The 24286-nt window shown below is 46.3% G+C and overlaps 1 protein-coding gene across 1 annotated transcript in view; it reads left to right on the forward strand.

The window, feature by feature from the left end:
• CHRNB3 (cholinergic receptor nicotinic beta 3 subunit) overlaps positions 1-23531 on the forward strand; it is a 58441-nt gene extending 34910 nt beyond the window's left edge. The window contains exons 4-6 of the mRNA XM_054986697.1: positions 14483-14592; positions 18106-18979; positions 23397-23531. Of these exons, the coding sequence (XP_054842672.1) occupies positions 14483-14592; positions 18106-18979; positions 23397-23531 (1119 nt within the window). The remainder of the gene's footprint in view (positions 1-14482; positions 14593-18105; positions 18980-23396) is intronic.
• The last annotated feature ends 755 nt before the right edge of the window (positions 23532-24286 follow it).

Raw genomic sequence — 24286 nt, forward strand, 5'->3', positions numbered from 1 at the left:
TTTTATTAAAGTTTCAAATAATTTATTAAAGTTTCCAATAATTTACAACATATATTAATGTTTCATATGGTTTACATTATAACTGGGGAAAGAATATAATCATCAAGTTTTAACCTCAGAACAGGGTAAACGAGTTTTTCTTTAGCAACAGAGTAAATTGCAAATGCATAAAGAATAAACATTCAGATCTCTCAATTAAGTCATTAGATACTTCATGACTGAACAATACAGGCAACAGAAAAAAAGAAAATTGTAGGGTTGTTATGTACAGTTGATAGTATAAGATTTATAGATATAGTAATTTCAGATAAATCGCATACTGGGGTTGTATATCATTTGTAGATATATGTTCAAGAAATAGGAACCATTCCTCCATTTTCATTTGTTATATTTATCTTATGAGCCTGTTGGTTCTAAATATGGATCACGGAAGAAGCTCAGAGCAGCCCTGACACAATGAAGACATAACTGTGCTCGAGGTAACAAAGGTTATCTCCACTTTCTGCTGCTGCTTTTTGAAGTTTCAAGCTATTGTTAAAGGCACAGGAGCAGTTCTGGCTATTTTTTTCTAGTCAGCTGGCAATTTTAGGAACATGGTATGGCATCTTGACAAATGCCACCCTCTCCAGGTATTGAGGAGCATATACTTCAGGTCATTCTGTGTATACTTGCTTAGGAATAAGCTGTCCATAACATAGTGGGATAAGCTGAGATGTTTCCCTGCATGGAGGGAATCTCCACAAGCTGGAACATGACCAGAGGAGGGCAACGAAGCTGGTGAAGGGTCCAGGGCTGCTGCCAGGCCCTGGTGCCAAGCTCAGTGGGCACCTTGGCTGAGGAAAGGTTGAAGGAACTTGGTATGTTTAGCCTGGAGAGGAAGCGACTGAGAGGTGATACGATAACCATATTCAAGTACTTGAAGGGGCTGTCATATACAGGATGGTGCGAAGTTGTTTTCCGCTGCCCCAGAAGGTTGGGCCAGAACCAATGGGTTGAAATTAAATCAAAAGAGTTTTGGGCAAAACATTAGGAATAACTTCCTAACACTTAGAGCAGTCTTTCAGTGGAACAGGCTTCCTCGGGAGGTGGTGGGCTCTCCTTCTTTGGAGGTTTTTAAACAGAGGCTAGCTGGCCATCTGACAGCAATGCTGATTCTGTGAACCTGGGCAGATCATGAGGAGGAGGGCAGGAAGGGTTACATCAGTGCTTAGTTCTCGCGGCCCCTTCTTACATGCTCAGAGGAAGGCCAATTGCCACCTTGGGGTCAGGTAGCAATTTTCCCCAGGCCAGTTTAGTTAAGGGATCTTGATGGTGTTTTGCCATCTTCTGGGCATGCAGTAAGGGTCACTGGGTGTGTATGGGGGTGGGGGGACTGTGAATTTCCTGCATTGTGCAGGGAGTTGGACTAGATGACCCTAGAGGCACCTTCCAACACTATGATTCTATGACACTGTGTTCATCCTAAATACAAAGTTTGGGCTTCGCAGGGCTTCCCCTTTAAAGCAGCTCACAGGAAGAACTGTGGGGTGGCTGTGGGCAGAGCATTAATGTGGTCTGTCCATTTGCAGCTACATTAGGAAGGAGGGTGGAGCTAAGGGTGGGGTTAGTCTTCAAAATGGTGGAGTTAAGTGCTTCACATTTCCTCCCCCCACCTCCATCTGCCTAAAGGCTCCTTTCCTTTCTCAGCTGTTCTCTGTTGCAGCATTCTGGCACACCTTGGCTTGTCAAAGGAGGAGGAAAGAGGACTCTTCTGCCGATGCCATAAAAAGAGTGGGAGGAGCAGTGAGAGGGGTTAGAAGGAAGCAGACAGCGCTGCAGGGACACGCTGTTTGCTGCCGCTACAGCGTGGGGCTGCAAACAAACAACAATTCCGGGAATCCACAATTAATAACAATTCATTTTCTTTTTATAGTGCAAAAGTGCCAGTGTGCAAAGTGGAAAGATACAGAACAATAAATATAATGAATACAATAAGATCTTTTGTTTCTTATGTCCAAATAGTCATAAAATAACGATGTCCAGAAGGGGATAACATGAAAACCCACAATGGGGACTAAACACAGAGTCACAATACTGGATGGACGATGACCCCAGTCCAAATTGAAGTAAAATCCAAATGTGCCGACGGGATTATGCAAGCATCTTATACAATTCCCGTTTCGTATAGGTCATACTTCTTCCTGGGCACAGTTAATTCTGGACTGTAACAAAAATATAATCTATTTTTAAAATTATGGAGGTTCTTTAAAATGTTCAACAACAATTTTCCACAATACATACTTACTGGTCACCATATAGATAGATACACCAATGTGACTACACATAATATTCTTCCCAACTTCAATACTTCAATACTTCACAAGAATGAGCAATGACGTGGACATGAAACATACATGAAAAGGGGATCTCTTAAATACATAATTACAAATTGATTAATTGGAAGTTTGTACATTAGCATAATTGCATCCACCAATTCCCGTCCTCAAGGACAGCAAAACTTACATCAATCATATATCCATCAGATAGTAAAACTTACATACATCCTACAGTCCCCGCTAGCAGATAGACACACCATGCCAATCTATCCATCTGAACTAGCTATACATACCACACAGCTGGGCTTATACTGCTCTGCAAGGAGAAGTGGAAGGAATGCTAAGGAAGGTGGAAGGAATACCAGCAAATTCCAAATGTTACCCCAGAACAAATGTTAGCCTTACTTTTGAGTAAACCCACATAGAATAGAGTTGCACATCTCTTCCCATGTTTCCTGGCAGGCTGTTGGCACCCGTCCCTTCCTGTTGCTGAAGAAATAAGGAAAGGGAGACATGTTTAATTTGTAGCAAGGCAATGTGTAATATAGGAAATGTAAAGGAATATGATGTGAGATCCTTAAACGGTCAAGAAGTAAAGAGGAGCACATTTTTTTGGAACAAAAAGAGAGCATGTAAGAGCCCGGGGTCTGAATTCTCTACTCAAGAAGATGCCATTATGGCGGCTATTGATTTTAGTCAGCATACTCAGCCTTTCTCTTTCCCACAGGGCAATCTAAAAATGTATAAATAATAAATATAAGTAGAGGAGTCAGGATTTTTTTTTTTTTACGGGAAGCATGATGCCGATCTCAGGTGGCTCAGTTTATACACCACAGGATGATGTAAGATTGCCAGCTGAGCGGCAATGAAAACCCACCGTCTTGTGGACCGTTCGCAGTGGTGCGGACTGAAGGAATCAGCATGTGAGACTCTAGATCAGGAGTCTTCCTCTTTTCCAGACTCAGGACTCACGTTTGACGCCCAGGCAGCAGTCTTGGGCCTATTTTATTATTTATTTATTTATTTTATCAAATTTATACCCCACCCTCCCCATGAATGGGCTCAGGGTGGCTAACAGCATATACTATACAATTAAAACCATATACATATCTAAAAAAACATAAAAACAATACAAACAAACTGGCACCATGTTCAATTCAGGCTATAATAAATACTAAACAAACCATGTACATAGCTGTGGTGCAGCCCAGGTGGCCGCCAATGGAGCACGGGATGTGGCAAACAGGAAGGGGACAATTCGTTGGCTCTCAAGAAAAAGCCCGGTGGAACATATCCGTATGATAGCTGTTGAGCTATAAAACCATGAAAGAAGGTAACGTGACATCAAGCCAGAGTTACCAGTGCAGAGGAGAAACTCTGTACTTCAAGAGCACATGGAAAAATGGAGGAACAACTGGTGTGTGTGTGTGTGTCCTGATGAGAGACAAGAGAACAAACAGCTTTTTAGGACAGTGGAATCTCTGATTCTGCCTGTGTTGTGTTGGCAATATAGGATAAATTCAGAGAGCACTGCTAAGCGTTTGATGCGGCAATAAACTCACACAGAGTCCACTTACTTCAGTCAAGAAAATAAGATGGTTGTTGTGGGTTTTCCGGGCTGTATTGCCATGGTCTTGGCATTGTAGTTCCTGACGTTTCGCCAGCAGCTGTGGCTGGCATCTTCAGAGGTGTAGCACCAAAAGACAGAGACTATGATCTCTGTCTTTTGGTGCTACACCTCTGAAGATGCCAGCCACAGCTGCTGGCGAAACGTCAGGAACTACAATGCCAAGACCATGGCAATACAGCCCGGAAAACCCACAACAACCATCGTTCTCCGGCCGTGAAAGCCTTCAACAATACAAGAAAATAAGAGTTCCTTTATTTAGGAACTCCACTTAAGATAAGAAAGAGGAGAGACAGAATCTAATCTATCTAAGCTAGGATGCTGGCAGATAAAGGGAGCAAGCCCTACATCGTGGCAAGATGGAGAGAGACTGTGTGTGCACATGAGGGAGATGGAGAAGAAGGAGAAAGGAAGTTCCCTGAGAGTAGCAATCTACACATCAAAGGGATAGCAACAGATAGAGCAGAATGTCTTCCTCTCTATCTCTCTAACTCTATCATAAGCCCCCTTTGTAACCTGAGACCGAGAACAAGTGATAGTGTACAAGTCTTTCACTTCTTACCTGTTGAAGAAGTTCCCTCTCCACTGCACAGTGACAAAGGAGGTATGACACCCTTGCTCTGTATGCATCCATGCTTGCAGTAGAACTTTCCAATAATAGTAAAAAATTACACCTCTATAGTAGGGTTGCCCGGCTCAGCCAGGCAACCAGAGGGAAGGTTGGGGGCAGGGACATGGGGAGCAATTGATGTCAGTGCTAGTGTGCTATGATTTTATCATAGAGTTTCTGGCAATTCCTAGAGCTACCATTGTCATTTCTGTACTTGGAAGTGAATACCAGGGCAGAGGCCAGCAACTTTTTTTCCTCTTTATTTTTCTCCTGCTGCTTCTCCAACTGGTGGCAGGCAACGGACAAGATTAGTAGGAGATTGCCTGCCATAAGTGAGTACATGGTAACCTTACTTCTATAGAGACTCATGACTCAAAAGTTGGTCTTCAAGAAGCACATTTAAGAGACCCCTTACATTAGTGGGTTTCAATTATTCCAGTTTTGTGAGGATTGTTTTTTAATCCCCTCTGATGTCAAGACACAAAGATTATATTTCTTGCCTTAGTATATCTTTTCCTCCAGGAAATCTCTGGCATCTCAATAAGAAACAAGCCAACTTGCATCTGTTTAAAATATGCAAGCCCACCAACATGACAGTTTACGTCGGCCATGTTTTTTGGGCTGAGGCAATTGTGTGCCTGTTGTCAGGTCCAGTGTATATCTAAACTGTACTGACTCCATTTTCTAATGCTTCTAGTGTTTGAGTGTTTTCTTCCCAGGTGCACCAGTTCCCAGGCAGCATTCCCACCGGAGGAGACTGTTTTGTCTAACATCGTTCCACCAAGCATTGGCCTTGAAGGAGAGCAGCTTCCCAGGACTGAGAGATGTTGTTTTGAGAACTGTGGGGGGAGGCTGATCCAGATGGGTATTGTTACTCTGTATCTTATGCTGGCTCTTCATTGGTAACAATGATCATGTACCATCCTGATTCTCCTATTCAGGACAGTGGACTATAATGGACCTTTTCTGCAGTAAAGTTTCCTTTTCCAAACAATGGACTTGTGTTTGCTTCTAAAGGGAACCCTGTAGTGAGTGCCTTATTTAGCCACAGTCTGACATTTTGTTACCAATCATGTCTGAGTCGGGCCCAGCGGAATCCAAGGTTGTCCCGGACAGGGATCCTTTGTTTGATCCGTATGCGTCTCCCGACAATCAACCTGTGCAACCCGTGCAAGCCCAAGACTCCCAGGAGCTGGGAGCAGCCGGGAACGGAACCGGAGCCTCCACTTCCACCCCGCCTCTCATCGAACTCAGTACTCGGGACGAGACCGAAGCCGACCTCGGGGCAAGGCCGAAAGCGACCGCTCTCCCTTTGATTTCGGTACCCACCCCGTCGGAGTGGGGAGCCAGACCCCGAGAAACCAGAGAGCGTCGGGCAGGTGGACTCCATCCACGAGTTTCGATGGAAGGGCGCCGAAGCCTAGGAACCGTCCCGGAGCTAGACAGCAGCCAACCATGGCGATATTGGAACAGGACGTCCGAGCAGACGGAGGGGGACACGTCTCGCCGCGGCGCCCTGAGTTGGGATTACTCCGAACTTGTTCCGTGGAAAGAGCCAACGGAGGTCCCTGAACAAAGTTGGGAGCAGATACAAGGTCGCACCTATGCGGTGGATACCAGCATCTCGGCCGTGACGGGTATGGCCAAGGGAATTCTAGCCGCGAGATCGAGAGTCGTCCAAGGGGACCCTCCTCCTTGGGGCCCCTTGTCCCCGGTGAGTGCAACGAATGAAGCTTCCATAAGCGAGCAACCGGGGGCAAGTCGAATGCAACAGTTAGAAGCTAAACTGATGGATATGGAAGAAAGTTTGGCTCATGCCATCCATTTAATTTCGGCAATGGGAGCAGGGGAAAGACTGTCCCCTGAAGAGATGGCGATACAGATAGCTACCCTTCAAAGTGTCATCTCCTATCCGGTGGAGGATGTCCAGCAGCGGCCGTCACCAACCGACGAAGGGGACACCTATCCGGGCGAATCGGGAGAGCAACCCAAGGAACTTCCCGCACAGCAGGAAATTCCACCGAGAAGGGATGACCCGGTTGAGCCACCCGGAGAGACCCCCACCGAACCTCCTAACCAGGGAGGGGATGCGCCGCCAGACGAGACTCCCGTTGAGAGGCCTACGGAAGGGGAAGAAAAGCCAAGCGATACACCGGTGAGACCCCCTCTTACTTCTCCTATAACGGTCCGGCCGGACCAAGCGGGAGCACACGCGGCTCCATCCGAGGAGGGAGCCCCTCGTCAACCGCGAGACATTGTCCCCGTCGGGCAACCTACGGGGGACGGTCAAACAGCGCCAAGAGGCCAGCCGCTGCTTCCCAGATTAACAACACCCGGAGGGGCAAGCCCGCGCGGCCTTCCACCGGTTCAACCCGCGCCGCTGCGGCCCCTCTCACCTCGACCGCAGCTCATACCGTTGCAGCAGCCCCAGGACCAGCCCGTTTTACCACCCCCGAACCAACCGGGACGGCCTGCACCACTACGACACCTCCAACCCCCTCCTCAGCGGCCGATCTCCACTCAACCACACCAACCTCCACCACCTCGACAGCTACCGCCAACGCCTCCCGTGTTACCAGCCAGACCAAGACTGCCGCCTCCTGCTCGCCCGCCACTGCAGCCTCCGGCCCAACCAAGACCAACCCCGCCACCGCAACCACGGCAACCTCCGCCCGCACAGCCAGCCCAACCCCAGCCGGCACCGCCGGTTCAACCGCCGCCAGTACAGCCGGCACCGTTGCCCCGACCGAGACTCCAGTTACCTCCTCCTGTGCCTCAGGCGCAACTAAGACTGCCAATGGACTTTTACCCAGCGCCTGCTCCGAGACAGGAACTCCCGATGGGTTGGGTGAAGCTGGAAGCCACCTTCGATGGGGATCCATCCAAATTGGGATTTTTCCTAGTCCAAGTGGTACAGTTTTTCAACCGGTGGGGGCACCTCTTCGGCAGTGAGGCCAGTCAAATCGAACATCTTGGATCTCGTTTACAGGGCAAAGCAGCAGACTGGTATGTAGGACTATACAATGTTGGGGCCCCAGAACTCGATACTCTTCAGGGGTTAGTGGATGCTATCCGAGCGCAGTATGAAGACCCCTTAGAAGAAACCCGGGCCCGAACAGAATTGCAAGCCATCAAACAAGGCAGCATGTCAGCAAGAGACTATGTCACAAAATTCCGGCAATTAGCAGCCAAGTGCCCTAGGTGTGAGGAGTCCACCAAGATTATTCTGTTCAAACAAGGTCTTAACCCGAGACTTTTGGACAGAGCTCTCATGCAAGACAATCCCCCCACGTTGTTAGGGTGGATCCAACTTGTTTGCGAAGTAGAGAATCGCATTTTGGAAGTCCGTTTGGTTGAACAACAACAACAAACGGGACAAAGAAGACCATTGACCTTACAGAGGGGAACACGGGGAGCTAGCTACGCCACCCGTGGAGCGAGAGATGCTAGATGGCAACAAGGGCTGTGTTTGCAATGCGGACAGGCTGGTCACTTTGCAGCACAATGCCCTTACCGGCCTGTGCAAAGACCTCCGCTCCAATTACGGCGTCCAACCCTTGCTCCGTTTCCTACGCTCCAACGCCCGACTCCAGCACCACGAGCAAATAGAGGCCGCGGCGCTTCCCAAAGGCCAGCCTCGGAGAGAGGGCTGGAAGCGGAAGAAGTCATGGAATACGATCCCGCTTCCCCAACCGCAGAAGCCAATCCAGAAAGTCCCCAGTCGGGAAACGAAATGGATCTGTCGTGAAAGGACCCAAACGACAGATCCGCCCTAAGCCCGTCCCTGCACGGAACCGGCCGCCTGGGTCCATCTTATTCATGCCAGTGACTCTAATCAACCCAGAGAGGAAGATGCACATTCGGGTGCAAGCTCTCATTGACTCGGGCTGCTCCAGAGACATCATCGCCCCTGCTCTAGTCAATGGACTAGTCCTACCAACTCGGGATCTACAAAATCCAGTAATCTTTGAACAAATGGATGGTACCAACATGAATCCTGTAACAACTGAAACCATCCCAGTGATCACAGGCATGGGACAACATTGGGAAAAGAGGTCCTTTGTCATCAGCTCTACTGCCAAGTACCCGTTAATTCTAGGCAGCAAATGGCTATGTGATCACAATCCCTACATAGACTGGGCACAAGGATGTATTACCTTCAGTCATACCAACTGCAAAAATCACCGTTGGAATCAAAACTGGGGCGAAGATCCAACTCATAAAGAAAAGGCCCTTCTCACCCAAGAAGAAGTCAACCTAATACCCGAACCATACTGGCCTTTTCTAAATGCTTTCTCGGAAGAGGAAGCAGATACTCTACCCCCGCACCGACGGACGGACTGTGCGGTAGAAATTTTACCCGGAGCCTCACTGCCCAAAGGACGACTTTATCCCATGAGTCTCCATGAACGCGAAGAGCTCCGGAAATTCATTGACACCAACCTCCAACGAGGGTTCATCCGCCCAGCCGCTAGCCCCCACGCCGCTCCAGTCCTCTTCGTGAAAAAGAAGGACGGGGGACTTCGACTGTGCACAGATTTCCGAGGCTTGAATGCAGTGTCCACCAACAACGCCTATCCTATACCGCTCATCCGAGACCTTCTCAACGTCGTGGCCCAAGGTAAGATCTTTACGAAGTTAGATCTAAAAGATGCTTACTTCCACGTTCGTATCAAGGCAGGGGATGAGTGGAAAACCGCTTTCAATACGCCCCTCGGACAATATGAATACTTAGTTATGCCTTTTGGTTTGACGGGAGCCCCGTCTGTATTCATGTCCATGATAAACGAAGTTCTACACGAATTTCTGTACAAAGGGGTGGTGGTGTACCTTGATGATGTGTTAATTTACTCGGACACAGAGGAAGAACATATTCAAACGGTACGAAAAGTCTTAGCCACCCTAATGAAGAATAAGCTACCCATCAAACTGTCCAAATGTGAATTCCATAAAACCGAACTCACTTACCTCGGGTATTGTATCTCCCAAGAAGGTCTGAAAATGGATCCAGCCAAAATACAGGCGATCCAGGACTGGCAGACACCCACCACCCGTAAAGAATTACAATCCTTCCTGGGTTTTGCCAACTTCTATAGAGACTTCATAGCAAATTTCGCCCAAATCACGCTCCCTTTAACAGACTTGCTGAAAACCAAAGATAAAGGGGACCAAGCTAAAAAACCCTCTGCCAAACTGCAATGGACCCCCGATTGCCAAACGGCCTTCGATTGTCTAAAAAAGCAATTTGTAACAGAACCCATCCTCTCCCACCCCAACGAACAATCCCCTTTCATAGTACAGGTCGACGCCAGCGATACGGCAATAGGGGGGGTTTTGCTGCAGAAGGGGGAGGATGGTAGGCTGCGGCCGTGTGCTTTCTTGTCTAGGAAATTTTCGGAGGCGGAAAGGAATTGGAATGTGTGGGAGAAGGAGGCCTTTGCAGTAAAAGCGGCCCTTACTAACTGGAGACATTGGCTGGAGGGGGCGCGATACCCTTTCGAGGTCTGGACGGATCATAAAAATCTGGAGGCCCTCCGAAGCCCACGCAGACTGAATGCCAAGCAATTGCGATGGGCGGAATTCTTTTCCAAATTCAACTTCACTCTAAATTATCTCCCGGGCAAAACTAACTTTTTGGCAGACGCCCTATCGCGCATGCCCCAACATAAGAGCAAACGGGAGGAGACTGTCGACACTGTCTTCTCGCCTACGCAACTTGGGGGCGTGGTGACTACTCGCAGCCGTGCCAAGCAGCCCCTCCCGGCCAACCAAGAGTGGAAATCGAAACTTAAAAATGAAGTGGAGAAGGAGGGGGATAGGGCTCCGCGAAGCAAACTGACCCAATCCCCACAAGGGGATTGGTTAGCCGGGAGCAAGTTTTATGTCCCAGACAGCCTCAGACTGGAAATTTTGCAGCGCTGTCATGATGCTCCCACTGCTGGACACTATGGGTATCTGAAAACTTTGCACCTAATCCAAAGACAATTCTGGTGGCCGGGCATGCGCAAGGACATTTCCCAATACGTTAGTTCCTGTCCTGTTTGCCTCAGCGCCAAAACCAGGAAAGGAAAGCCTCCGGGTCTCCTGCAGCCATTGGAAACGCCAAACAGACCCTGGGAAATAATATCCATGGACTTTATCACTGATCTACCTATCTCAAAAGGACATAATTGTATTTTAGTTGTGGTAGATCTGTTCTCCAAACAAGCTCATTTTATCCCCTGTACTACTATACCTTCCGCTCGAAAACTAGCAGATTTGTTTCTAAAACACATCGTAAAATTACATTCTTTTCCGTCCAAGGTGATTTCGGATCGCGGCGGACAGTTCGTTGCCAACTTCTGGCGGGAGCTTTTGAAAATGTTGAATATTGAACAAGGCATCAGTTCAAGCCACCACCCACAAACCGACGGGCAATCCGAAAAAACAAACCAAATATTAGAACAGTTTCTTCGTTGCTACATCAATTTTCAACAAGATAATTGGGTGGATCTTCTCCCTCTGGCCGAATTCTCATATAACAACAGTGTCCACGCTTCGACGGGGGAGGCCCCCTTCAAAATTGTCTACGGAACACACTTCAATCCCTTCCCCTTGGATGCACCCCCTCTCCATTCCTCTAAATTGCCAGATGTATCTTCATGGTGGGGGGAGGCGGCGCAGCAATGGACTCTTATTAAGAAACACCTTGAAAAAGCCAAACTGGATTACAAAAAATACGCAGACCGCCATCGTGTGGCCGAATGGGAATTACAACCCGGAGATCATGTGTATATTTCCACAAAAAATCTAAAACTCGCTCAGACAAGCCGCAAACTCGCTCTGAAATTCCTAGGACCTTTTCCTGTGCGCAAGATAATAAATAAAGTGACTGTTGCTGTAACTTTGCCCAAGAACCTGCGCCATGTGCATGATACGTTCCATGTCAGTCTTCTAAAGAGAGCTCCCATCGACAACAAATGGCACGTCAAAGCTCCACCCATTCCAACTTTGATTGACGACCAAATACACTATGAGGTACAACAAATCTTGGACTCTAAACTCAAACGAAATCAGCTTTTTTACCTCATTAGATGGAAGGACTTTGATTCTGGTTACGATGAATGGGTGAATTCTGCACATGTTCATGCTCCTAGATTAACCAAAGCTTTTCATACTCGCTACCCATATAAGCCAGGGGGGGATCTGTTTTAAGGGGGGCAGAATGTCAGGTCCAGTGTATATCTAAACTGTACTGACTCCATTTTCTAATGCTTCTAGTGTTTGAGTGTTTTCTTCCCAGGTGCACCAGTTCCCAGGCAGCATTCCCACCGGAGGAGACTGTTTTGTCTAACATCGTTCCACCAAGCATTGGCCTTGAAGGAGAGCAGCTTCCCAGGACTGAGAGATGTTGTTTTGAGAACTGTGGGGGGAGGCTGATCCAGATGGGTATTGTTACTCTGTATCTTATGCTGGCTCTTCATTGGTAACAATGATCATGTACCATCCTGATTCTCCTATTCAGGACAGTGGACTATAATGGACCTTTTCTGCAGTAAAGTTTCCTTTTCCAAACAATGGACTTGTGTTTGCTTCTAAAGGGAACCCTGTAGTGAGTGCCTTATTTAGCCACAGTCTGACACCTGTCATCCAGGCCATGTAGCCAGAAATGTTGTGGTGTGCATGGGCCAACTGGGGAGGGGGGCTGAGCAAGTCAGCATGAATAGCAAACACTTGTAAGTTTAACGTTGTCAAAATGTAGCAAATTAAATAAAATAAAGGTTTGGTATATTGTCATCATCCTGGCCAGAAAACTGGAATCTGGGAGCAGATTTACTTCTTTCAGACATGTTGAATAGAATGCTACCTGCCTGTTTTCTCTTATATTTTTACAAATTAACAAGTCTATAAACTTAAAATAAAATAATTTAGGCATGTGCAACCCTCTTATGTGTGAGGGGAAGGCTGATGAATAGGGCTGCCAGGTCCCCCGTTGGGTGGGGGATTCCCCACTCATGGCCTCTGCCCCCTTTGCCACTCACCTGGCCAGCGTAAGGGAAAGGCCTGGAGGAACAGGTCCAGGGGGAAAGAAACCTCTTGGGCCAGCACACAGCAGGTGCACTCCCACGGCAGCGATGACATCACTTCCGGAAGTGATGTCATCACACCTCCTGGGAGGTAAGTATAGGGTTGCCAGGTCCAGGTTGGGAAATTCCTGGAAATTGGGGGGGGGGGTAGAGCCTGGAGAGGGTGGGGTTTAGGAAGGGGAGAGGCCCCAGTGGGGTATGTATGATGCCATAGAATTCATCCTTCAGAGCAGCCATTTTCTCCAGGGGAACTGATCTCTGTTGCCTGGAGATCAGTTGTAATTCCGGGAGTTCCCCAGTTACCACCTGGAGACTGGTGACCCTAGGTAAGTACCAGATCCCCCTCCTGCCAGGAAGTCAAGGGGACCTGGCAACTAGAGTTGGCAGCTCCAAGTTGGGAAATTCCTGGAGATCTGGGGGTTGAAACCTAGAGCAAGCTGGAGAAAGTGGGTTTGGGGGAGGGAAAGGACCTTGTCATGGCATAATTCCATAGAGTCCACCCCCAAAAGTAGCCGTTTTCTCCAGGTGAACTGATCTCTGTGGCCTAGAGACCAGTTGTAATTCCAGGAGATCTCTAGCCACTACCTGGAGGCTGGCAACCCTACTGATGAAGGAGGTATGAAGCAGGGCTGTATTAACCCATGGCTGGGCCCCTAGGTTTTCAGGTATTTCAGGTCCCATCCAACACTTCAATATTTCACCCCACTACAGCTGACAGCCTGACCCTGGTATGGTAGGTTCTAGACCACAGTACATAGCCCTATATCCATTTTCAGGGTCTCCTGAATAATTCTATTCACAGTTTTAAAAATATTTTTATTGCATGAGTAGAACTCTTCAGGAAAGCACATTTTGGAGGGTGTAATTGTTCAATACTGTAAAATTTTGAAGTGAATAAAATTTTATTAGTAAAAATATATAATTTATTGATAATTGTTTTAATATAAGAGACAATTTGTTTCACTTCAATAAGGAAGCAGTTGATTATCTTATTAATAGAGATTATATAAGAGAATCAATTAATTGTAATTTATTTAAATTTTTGTGGGGTGTGCCTCAGCAAAAAAAAATTGACGGGCCCCTAGTCCCTGTGGGGCCCCTAGGCTTCGGTCTAGTCAGCCTTATGAATAATATGGCCCCGGTAAGAAGGAGGGGAGGGCTTGCCTTAGCATCAGGATTGTGTCCTCACTTGAAAGAAAATTACAGTTACGTAAGTCAGTCTCTTGCTCAGAGGTAGAATAGTTTACTATTAAAAGTGATATCCTACTAGAAAGATGTAGTTGACCTGCATTGTCAATCTTCTTTATCAGTTGAGCTCAGTTTACAATAGATAGGAATATTTAGAAGGCCTGGAGTATTCCTGGGAGGTCTTACATAATATCTGTATGGGGGTGTCACAAGCTTGACATGATCTTCAAGGGGCTTTCTTAGGTGGTAGCCCTGCATATTCTGTGTGGATTAGATTTATGCTTAATTGCAATCATAAAATGTGCTTCCTTGGGCTGGCCCTCTTTAGGGTTGAGAGATGCTCAAGAATTTGAGTGTTCCTTAGCATGGAATGATTAGCTCAGGGCTATTTTCTGGGGAAAGAAGTGGTGGAACTCAGTGGGTTGCTCTTGGAGAAAATGGTCACATGGCTGGTGGCCCCGCCCCCTGATCTCCAGACAGAGGGGAGTTGAGATTGCCCTCCGTGCCACAAGTCCCCTCTGTCTGGAGATCAGGGGGCGGGGCCACCAGCCATGTGACCATTTTCAAGAGGTTCCGGAACTCCGTTCCACCGCGTTCCTGCTGAAAAAAAGCCCCGGATTAGCTAATGGGGAAAGCAACATTCAAACACTGCTGCTGCTCTTTTTGATAATTGCAGGAATGGATTGACCACAAATTGTGCTGGAATCCCGAGGACTATGGTGGGATCACTACAATTCGAGTCCCGTCTGAATCCCTCTGGCTCCCAGATATTGTATTGTTTGAAAAGTAAGTATAACAGCAATTAAATCAGTGTATAATATAATTAAATAATTATACAAATATGCAATGTATAGTAGTGCACTTGTTCATTTGCGGGGGTTTTAAGGGGAAAAAAGGCTGTGAATTATTTATAGCATAGGTGGCATTTTACAAAATAACATAAAAAAGTGAGGTCTCAGCCCCAAGAAGCCTACAGTTTACATTTGTACAGAGCGGATGCAACCAAGGAAAAAACACGCACAAATGCAATTACAGGTACATTCGCTTTGTTCTGGAGATGGGTGAGTGGTGGGTCACAGAACTAACCCTATTGAGTTGCCAGTCCTTATAGAGCTGCTACTTGTGTGTGCTTTTGGGGAGGAGTTGATAGTGAACATGTGCAGAGAGCAAAATTGCCACACTTCTGCCTCTCTTTCAACACATACTGAGAGGAGCATCAGGACAAAGAACTACAGTCACTCAACAGTGAAGGGAATTCTTTTTTAGCACAGGTAGGCTCAGAAGTTTGCTCTCCTCTTCTTCTCACTTGACTGTGATGCTATGTGCCTTCTGCCATATGCTTGCAGATCAGCAGCCCTGGAACCAGAGGGAGGGAATAGAGCCCTACCCAGCACTCCCAGAAACCGGACCAGATCAGGCACTAATAATCAGTGTGAGCCCTCAGCCGAGGTGCCCACTGAGCTTGGCCCCAGGGCCTGGCAGCAGCCCTGGAACCAGAGGGGATAGATCCCTATCCTGCCACACACACAAAAATCCCGGCTCAATGCACTCTTCCAGTCTCTCTCCCAGAAGGCTTGCAACAGCTCCACTGCCTGCTGAAACTGAAAGCCAGCCTGGACAGTGCCTTTTATAACCAGAGGTCCCATAGAGCAACACAGGAGGTCTGTGGTTGGCAGTCAGAACTGCCTAACAGGGTTTGCAAGGATGAGATTGGAGTTCCCATGGCCACAGAACACCCCTCCCCCTCCCTCCCCCCTGGAGTCTGCTTCCATGTAATCAATTGTAACCAATTTGGAGCTCCACACTTGGAAGGAAGACCTGCCCATCAAGCTAAATTGGGCTTAGATTGGGGTTTCCAGGGCGACAGAAGGAGTGCAGACAGAGTTCACGCAGTCCCTGCGACCATTGCCAAGGGAATTGATTGAAGGTGCCTGACTGTCTGGCTTCACGAACAGCGGACGAACGCAATGAATGAGGCTTGCGACGACCGCTTGTTTGTCTAGAATGTGGTCTTGTGAACAGCTTGTTCGCGAACCGCCAAACGGGCTGTTCATGGCTTTTTTGCATTCGTAATGCTGTTTGTGCCCATGTCTAGTCCTGGGTCTCGAAGGTTTGAAGCAATTCTCTGGCAATTCTCTTATTCAAGATTCTATACCATTAAAGTTAAAATCTGTGACAGCACTAAAGAGCCCTGACTAATTTGACAACATGACAGCCAAGCTACTTCCTCTCAAAAGCACTTGGGGAAATATATGCCTCTCACTTGATGTCAAATATATATCCATATCTCTGAATCCCCCTGGGTAGAGGACCTTTGAATTAAAAAAGGATGGGTGGGTGGGGAAGTGGGACATGGGAGCAATATACGATTTTCACTGGTTCTCTGAGGTGTAACATTTACATATCCCGCCCTCCCCGCAAGTGGGCTCAGGGTGGGTCACAACATCATAAAACCACAATTTCAAAAGATGTGTATACAAAAAATGCAATAAATTACAGTTTAACGTCATAAAACAATACAATATCAATAAATATTCTGGGTAGGCACAACAGATCTCATTAGACAGTGGAGCAGAACAAAACAGGCAAGGGGTCCAACAGTTCCTCAACCACTCTCATAGGCCTGGTGGAACATCTTCATTTTGCAGGCCCAGTGGAACTGTAATGGGGGGTTCATACTTTCCTATCTTTCTCACCCATTGGTTTTCAGTGAGAGGTGCTTTTCAGTGAGTGGTGCTTTTTGGTGCTTTTAGGAAGGCTTGGGTTTCATTGATTCAGTCAGAAATTCCTTTCCTAGAGCTTTCAGGCTGATTACTGTCCAAATTAACTTCAGGGACAGTCTATTTCCAGTAGTTTCTTCAGGGGTTCCCTGAAAGTAAGAACATTTCCCTGTAATGGCTGGAATTGGGCTTTACCAGGTGAGTATTAAAAGTATTAACTGTGTGGAGAACTGCTCAGATGGTCTAAGTTCCCTGAAGAAACCACACTTGTTTTAGTAATGTATGAAGTAGGGCTGTCTCCTGATTAAATGAATGTTAGTTGGTTAATCGAGTATGTTTTATTCAATCAATCCATTAAATATATGTATGTTTTCATAGAAATGTGTGAAGACAAAAAAGCATAGCTAATGCCTACTACATGTGCCAGCAGGCGCCATCTTAGAAAAGGTATTTTTTCCTGTGTGTGGAAAAGAGGATTATATTTTCTAAGATGGCAACTGCTACCCACAGAGGGTGTGTGTGTGTGTATGTAAATACTTACTTTTAACATAATTTTAAAGAGCCTTGCCCCTTCCCAATTAATAAAGGGCATTTTTGAACCATTCAAAAGTTTTTACAACTGACTTATGTTAGTAAACTGCTTCTTGAAAAAGATGCCAGGGAGCACTCTGCAAAGAATGAATTGCTATTGTTGAATGCCTGAATGGAACAAATAAATTGAAACTCTGCTATATCTGCTAAACCTCACATTTTGGTCTCTGATATTCTGAAGTCCCAGAGCACAGGTGAACAACAATTTCCATGTTGTTTTGAATCCAGAGGAGTTAGCTGTGTTAGTCTATAGTTGCAAAATAGTAGAGTCCAGTAGCACCTTTAAGACTAACCAACTTATTCATAGCATAAGACCCATCTGACGATGCATCTGATGAAGAGAGCTGTGGTTCTTGAAAGCTTATGCTACAAATAAGTTGCTTAGTCTTAAAAGTGCTACTGGACTCTCTACCATGTTGTTTTGTTTAGGATAGATTGTAAGTGTTCAAAGGCTGTTGAGATTTGATATAACGTATTGCAAGTTTTGTTTTTAGCAAGTGCCTATCTGCTATTATTGAAGGTAAAGGTAAAGGTAGTCCCCTGTGCAAGCACCGAGTCATTACTGACCCATGGGGGGACGTAGCATCACAACGTTTTCTTGGCAGACTTTTTATGGGGTGGTTTGCCATTGCCTTCCACAGTCATCTACACTTTACCCCCAGGAAACTGGGTACTCATTTTACCGACCTTGGAAGGCTGGAAGGCTGAGTCAACCTTGAACCAGCTACCTGAACCCAGCTTCCACTGGGATCGAACTGACTCATGAGCAGAGCTTGGACTGCAGTACTGCAGCTTACCACTCTGCGCCACGGGGCTCAAAGTGTTCAAAGGCTGTTAAGATTTGATATAATGTATTGCAAGTTTTGTTTTTAGCAAGTGCCTATCTGCTATTATTGAAGGTAGAGAAGGAAAACCAGAATGAAAGAAAAAAACGGAAATAGCCTGATATGCCATTCAAAAACTAATTTCTCCTCTCCTTCTATCCCAGTGCTGATGGTCGCTTTGAAGGTTCATTGATGACAAAGGCAATTGTCAAATACAATGGGATCGTTGTCTGGACTCCTCCGGCCAGTTATAAAAGTTCCTGCACTATGGACGTGACCTTCTTTCCATTTGATAGGCAGAATTGCTCAATGAAGTTTGGATCATGGACTTACGATGGCCGAATGGTTGACTTAATCTTGGTCGATGAAAATGTGGACCGGACAGATTTCTTTGACAATGGGGAATGGGAAATTCTAAATGCAAAGGGTATGAAGGGAAACAGAAAAGACGGGTTGTATTCCTACCCTTTCATAACCTACTCCTTTGTTTTAAGACGCCTCCCGCTGTTTTACACTCTCTTCTTAATAGTACCATGCCTGGGATTATCGTTTTTAACTATTCTTGTTTTTTACTTGCCTTCGGATGAGGGAGAAAAACTATCGCTGTCAACCTCTGTTTTGGTCTCCCTTACTGTTTTTCTCTTAGTCATTGAGGAAATCATTCCCTCCTCCTCAAAAGTCATACCTTTGATTGGCGAGTACTTGTTGTTCATCATGATTTTTGTAACCCTGTCCATCATTGTGACCATTTTCGTAATTAATGTGCACCACCGTTCCTCGGCCACCTACCACCCCATGGCTCCTTGGGTGAAAAGACTCTTCCTTCAGAAGCTACCCAGGCTGCTCTGCATGAAGGGACATGTGGACCGCTATTCGTTCTCTGAGCCTGAAGGAACACTGAAACAGAAGCCAGCAAGGAAACACAAGCACAAGCAGTTCAAAGATGGAGAAAAAATTGTGGTTGCTTTCCTGGAAAAAGCTGCTGATTCCATAAAGTATATCTCCAGGCATGTTAAAAAGGAACACTTCATCAGACAGGTATGTTAAGTCAGTGGGGGGGTTGACTCAAATCTTACATACCCCCAGGGATTTTTTTCTGGAAAAGAGGTGGTGGAACTCAGTGGGTTGTCCTCAGAGAAAATGGTCACATGGCCGGTGGCCCCGCCCCCTGATCTCCAGACATAGGGGAGTTTAGATTGCCCTCTGCGGCAATCCAAACTCCCCTCTGTCTGGAGATCAGGGGGCGGGGCCACCGGCCATGTGACCATTTTCAAGAGGTTCCGGAACTCCATTCCACTGTGTTCCAGCTGAAAAAAAGCCCTGCATATCCCTATTGCCCGTCCATGTTGATTTTACACGTGCAAGGCAAGAGTACGCTCGTAAGATATTTTAACAGTTAAGGCATAACTAATCCGTATTCAGGGATCCTAAGAACACAGACTTACTTAACAATATAAAATGTGCCTTACTGCATGACCAGAGCTCACCAAGGCCAGCATCCGTTGCAAGAATATTAGCAGGTTCTAAAGAGTCTATGGGAAACTGACCACCACTCCACCGATAGAACCGGTCTTATTTTTAAAAATCTCCTTGGGGTTAATTAATTTTTATGCAAAGTACTTGCACAATTTATTAAAATCTAGCAGAGTTACTGTTAGACAAAAGAATCCCCTTGAAGCCAATTGGGCTGGATAATTTGTATTTACCTTTCATGAAGCATTGGTTATGCAACATCATTGCCTTTCATGCCTCTTAATCTGCATTTCTGCACTAAATGGCTGACCCGAACTGTCAACACCAGTTAACATTGCAAATGAGGTGCTTAGAACCAATTAGCTTGTTAGCACTGCCTGGTGTTTGAAAACGTATGTGATGTTCAATGTGTTTTCCTTTAAAGGACTGATACTGTGGCTCAGTTCAGGCATAACACAAAACTATGGTTTCTTCTAGTTATGGCTAATTTCTGAAACCAAGATCCAGTTTGTGGATGATCTCTCAGATAGCGGTTGTCTTGAAAAATACTGGTTTCATCATCTTTCCTCTGGCTGGGATGTCTCTGCAATAGGGGTTCATTTAAACCCAGGTTTGAATCCCCATTCCGCCATGGAATCTTTGCGGGTGACCTTGGGCCAGTCACACACTCTCAACCTAACTTATTGTTATGAACAGGGCTTTTTTTCTGGGAAAAGAGGTGGTGGAACTCAGTGGGTTGCCCGCTGAGAAAATGGTCACATGGCTGGTGGCCCCGCCCCCTGATCTCCAGACAGAGGGGAGTTTAGATTGCCCTCCGCGCCATTCAGCGGTGTGGCGGGCAATCTAAACTCCCCTCTGTCTGGAGATCAGGGGGGCGGGGCCACGAGCCATGTGACCATTTTCAAGAGGTTCCGGAACTCCGTTCCACCACGTTCCAGCTGAAAAAAAGCCCTGGTTATGAAGATAAAATGGAGGTGAGGAAAATGATACAGGCTGCTTTAGGTTCCCGCTGAGGTGAAAGGTGAGGAATGAATGAATGAATGAATGAATGAATGAATGGGGTGACCGCTGGCATCAAGCCAGGATTAAGCTACAATATTTGTGTTTTTATATCATGAAAAATTGTAGTTAAGATAAAATCTGGCTGATAAACTGTAGCAGGGTTTCGGATCAATTTGATGGACCCTAATTAATTATAGTTATTAGAGCAACCCACATTCAAATAACCACACAGACTAACCACAGTAATTTTGCATAATGTCTGAACTGAAAGAGCAAAGGCAAAAAAAAAAGAAAGGGGAGTTCAATCCAGAAAAAAAACAGGTAATCAAAGAGGTTGGAAGAAAAAGAAAAACCCTTGTGTGTGAAAATAATGAAGTTAATATCAAAAGAACTAAAAATATGTTAACCTACAAAATCTGTAATCAAATTCCAAATATTGAAAACTGTACATTAAAAAACAATTAACTTTGGTTACATATGACCATCTTCCCCAAGTGAAAATTTTTCAGAACAATTTCACTTACACACATGGGAATGTCACACACAGAGCCAGTTTGTATAGTGATTAAGAGTGACAGGACTCTAATCTGGAGAACCAGGTTTGATTCCCCACTCCTCTGCTTAAAGCCAGCTGGGTGACCAGGGGTCAGTCACAGCTGTGTCAGAGCTCTCTCAGCCCCACCCACCTCACAGGGTGATTGGTGTTGGGATAATAATAACATTCTTTGTAAACTGCTCTGAGTGGGTGTTAAGTTGTCCTGAAGGGCGGTATATAAATTGAAAGTTGTTGTTGTTGTTGTTGTTACATTTACAGGCATCTTTCCCATGGCTATGTACCATTATATACATGCCAACCAAACATGTTTCTCCAGGGGTTCAGATCTGTATAGTACTCACCATGTACATTGTTTAGATTACAGCATGCCTGACCAAGGCACTAAACATCCTAGAAAAAAAGAAGAAGAAAAGAAAAAAAGAAAATTTTGGATTCATTATTGCCTCCCCCCGCTATCTTCAGCTATATTAATTATTTATTCGCTTCATTTATACCTCACCTTTCTCCACTAAACCAGTTTACATGATTCTCCTGTCGTCAAACTAGTGAGGCCCAAGCTAGAAGTGACGAGTTACACTTGAATGGCAAGTGAACAGACTGACATGTATTCCTCCCTGTTCACTTGCACTCCTCTTGCACGTAGTGATTGAGTGGAGCGCAAGTGGAGTGCAAGTGAACAGGGAGGAGTACACGTGAGTCTGTTCACTTGCCGTTCAAGTGTAACTCGTCACTTCTAGCTTGGCCCCCAGTGAGCAGGGGCAGACTGGGAGTGAAAACCCTGGAAAAGGGCTCCTCCCCCAGCCCACTCGGGCCAAGACCCCCAAACAGGGCTGCCAGATCCCTATACACTCCCTATGGGAGCTGGAGGGATCCAGTACTCCCTGGGACAATCATTCTCGAAGTGAAGTCATCTCGCCGCCTGTGGGAGTGCTCCTGTCCTGAGCTTTGCACAGGGCTGATTCTTTGAGACATGGTTGTGTCTGCTGGGAGTGCATGCTGTGCGCTTGTGCCTGGGATGCCTGCCAGTGGCTGGCGGTCACCAGGAGGCTTGGAACCTCCTGCCGGTCGCCAGTGACCGGTGGGCAAGCAGGCAAACTGCTGGGAGGTTGCCTGCCATCGGACAGCACCTGGGATCCCTACCCCAAAAGGAGGAGCAAGAGAGGAATAGGCAGTCTGCCTGCCCCTCCCCAGCCCTCCCAAAGGGCAGGGGGGGAGAGGAAGGAAGAGACAGCCTGCCTAATCAGTTGGCCGGGTGCCTTTTTTCCCACCACGCATGGGGCCTGCTTGAGCTGGGTGCCACTTCCTTGATTTCATGTGGGGCTTGGGCAGGCCAAGAGCTGCCTCCCTCACCTCAGATAGGGCTCAGGCAGGTTTATACAGGTGCTGCCACCTTGACTCACCTTGTGCAGGGCTTAGGCAGGCTGGGTGCTGCCACCCCTGCCTCACCTCACACACAGCTCAGGTGAGCTAGGCACTGCCTCCCCTGTCACACCTCACGTGAGTGGGACACTGCCTCCCCCCACCTTGTACAAGGCTCAGGTGGGCCAGGCTCAGCATGTCTGTCACAAGGCTGGCGCAGCCCAGGTGGCGGCAAGGCTATCAGCCACCTGGAAGGGATTCCAGTGCTTTTAATGGCCAATCAGCCCCTGCCTGTGAAGCATCCAAAAATAAAAATTCTTGTTGGAGAATAGAGTCCACTTTTTTCACTTGCAAAATCTTGTGAGCTAAATTAGGCTGAGAATGAATAACTGGCTCAACAGCACCCAGTAATTTTACTTGGTAGAATGGGGATTCATGCTCCTAGTCTGAAACGGTAACCACTACACAACACTGCTTTTCTGGAGTGGCTGCTGTTGAACAGTACCAAACAGCCAGGCTTGGGTAAGTCATGCAAGATGCATGGTAGCAAATCACCTGGTAGTTGTTGCCAAGCCTGGCTCCAATTAGTCCCTTTTCAAAGCCCCAGATATGGCTATGCCCCCTCCCCTCTGCCTTTTACTGATAGAAACCAAGCCTGGAATGTTGGCAAAACCGTTGTGGTTGCCTAGCAATGGCCACTTTAGGCCTCCATTTCTTAAAGCTACAGGTGCTCCTTTTGTTTTTTTTTAAAAAACCCTCCCTCCCCTCATTTTTTAAAAAAAAAATTCAGATTTTTCTGAAAACCTGGGCTGTTTTTCAGGTTTGTAGAAATATCTGTCTTGTTTGTTCACAGCTGCAATCTCTGCATATAAGTATCCTCAGATTTGGCCGGGTTGAGAATTCGATATTTTGATGATGGTGATGATAATGATGATTATGATAATGTATGGGGAAGCATTCTGAATAATGAAATTGCTGTATAAATGTAATTATCACATTCTCCATACCTTTACCTTCACTTCAGTAAAACTGATGTGAAACTTCTGTGGCCATTTTCTTTTCTAGGTAGTGCAAGACTGGAAGTTCGTGGCTCAAGTCCTGGACCGGATCTTCTTGTGGCTGTTTTTGGTGGTGTCAGTGATGGGCTCTGTTCTTATATTTACCCCTGCTTTAAAGATGTGGTTGCACAGCGGCTTGTAGAAATAAGGCCATGCTTCCTTATTTGAGAATCTGCTGCAAGAAGAAAGCAGGAGGTGATCAGATAGGGCTCATTGTGTAAAGACTCTATAGTCAAAAGGGTACATAGAAGATGGCGAAACAATACTGTCATTGGCAGCAATTGGTGTTGCTGATAAGGGTACCACTATCACTCAAACAGCGTTTTAATTCCTCAAACCATCCCACAAATGAAGAAACCCACTTCTGTTATATTGTAGCTGTTTATCTGCTGACCTGATGCAATAGGCCAGAGGTAGCAAGTTTCTTGACTGATATAAATGATGCATATGAACATTACAAGTGCCACGGCCAACTCAAAATAAACCGGGGAAGTGTCGTTTGTTGAGGGTACTGAGAAATCTCTGTGAACGAATCCCTAGCCCTTCTTAAGGACTTGTCTGTGATTAGAGATTGTGGGGAGGGTGGATGACTACTCAGTTGGTTTGTCTGTGGTGTAGATATGAGTTGGTTCGAAAGCTAAAGCCAGACCCAGTGTCCGGAACTGGCTGGAGCAGAGAGAACCCTTGCCACTTCCATATCCAGGATAACGGTAGTTATGGCAGAATTTCATTGAGAATTTTTATCAGCCCGATTCATGGTGACAGTTTCCAAGAGGTCTAAAAAGTGGATGTTCCACAGTTAAAAAGCTTGGGCTTGGTATGTTTTCTTTGCATAACTACATATTTACTGCCCTTTCTATGTTTAAAAGAGGTATACAATCCATAAAACAGACCTGT

Source organism: Eublepharis macularius, chromosome 8 (assembly GCF_028583425.1).
Source record: "Eublepharis macularius isolate TG4126 chromosome 8, MPM_Emac_v1.0, whole genome shotgun sequence".
Taxonomy (NCBI): domain Eukaryota; kingdom Metazoa; phylum Chordata; class Lepidosauria; order Squamata; family Eublepharidae; genus Eublepharis; species Eublepharis macularius.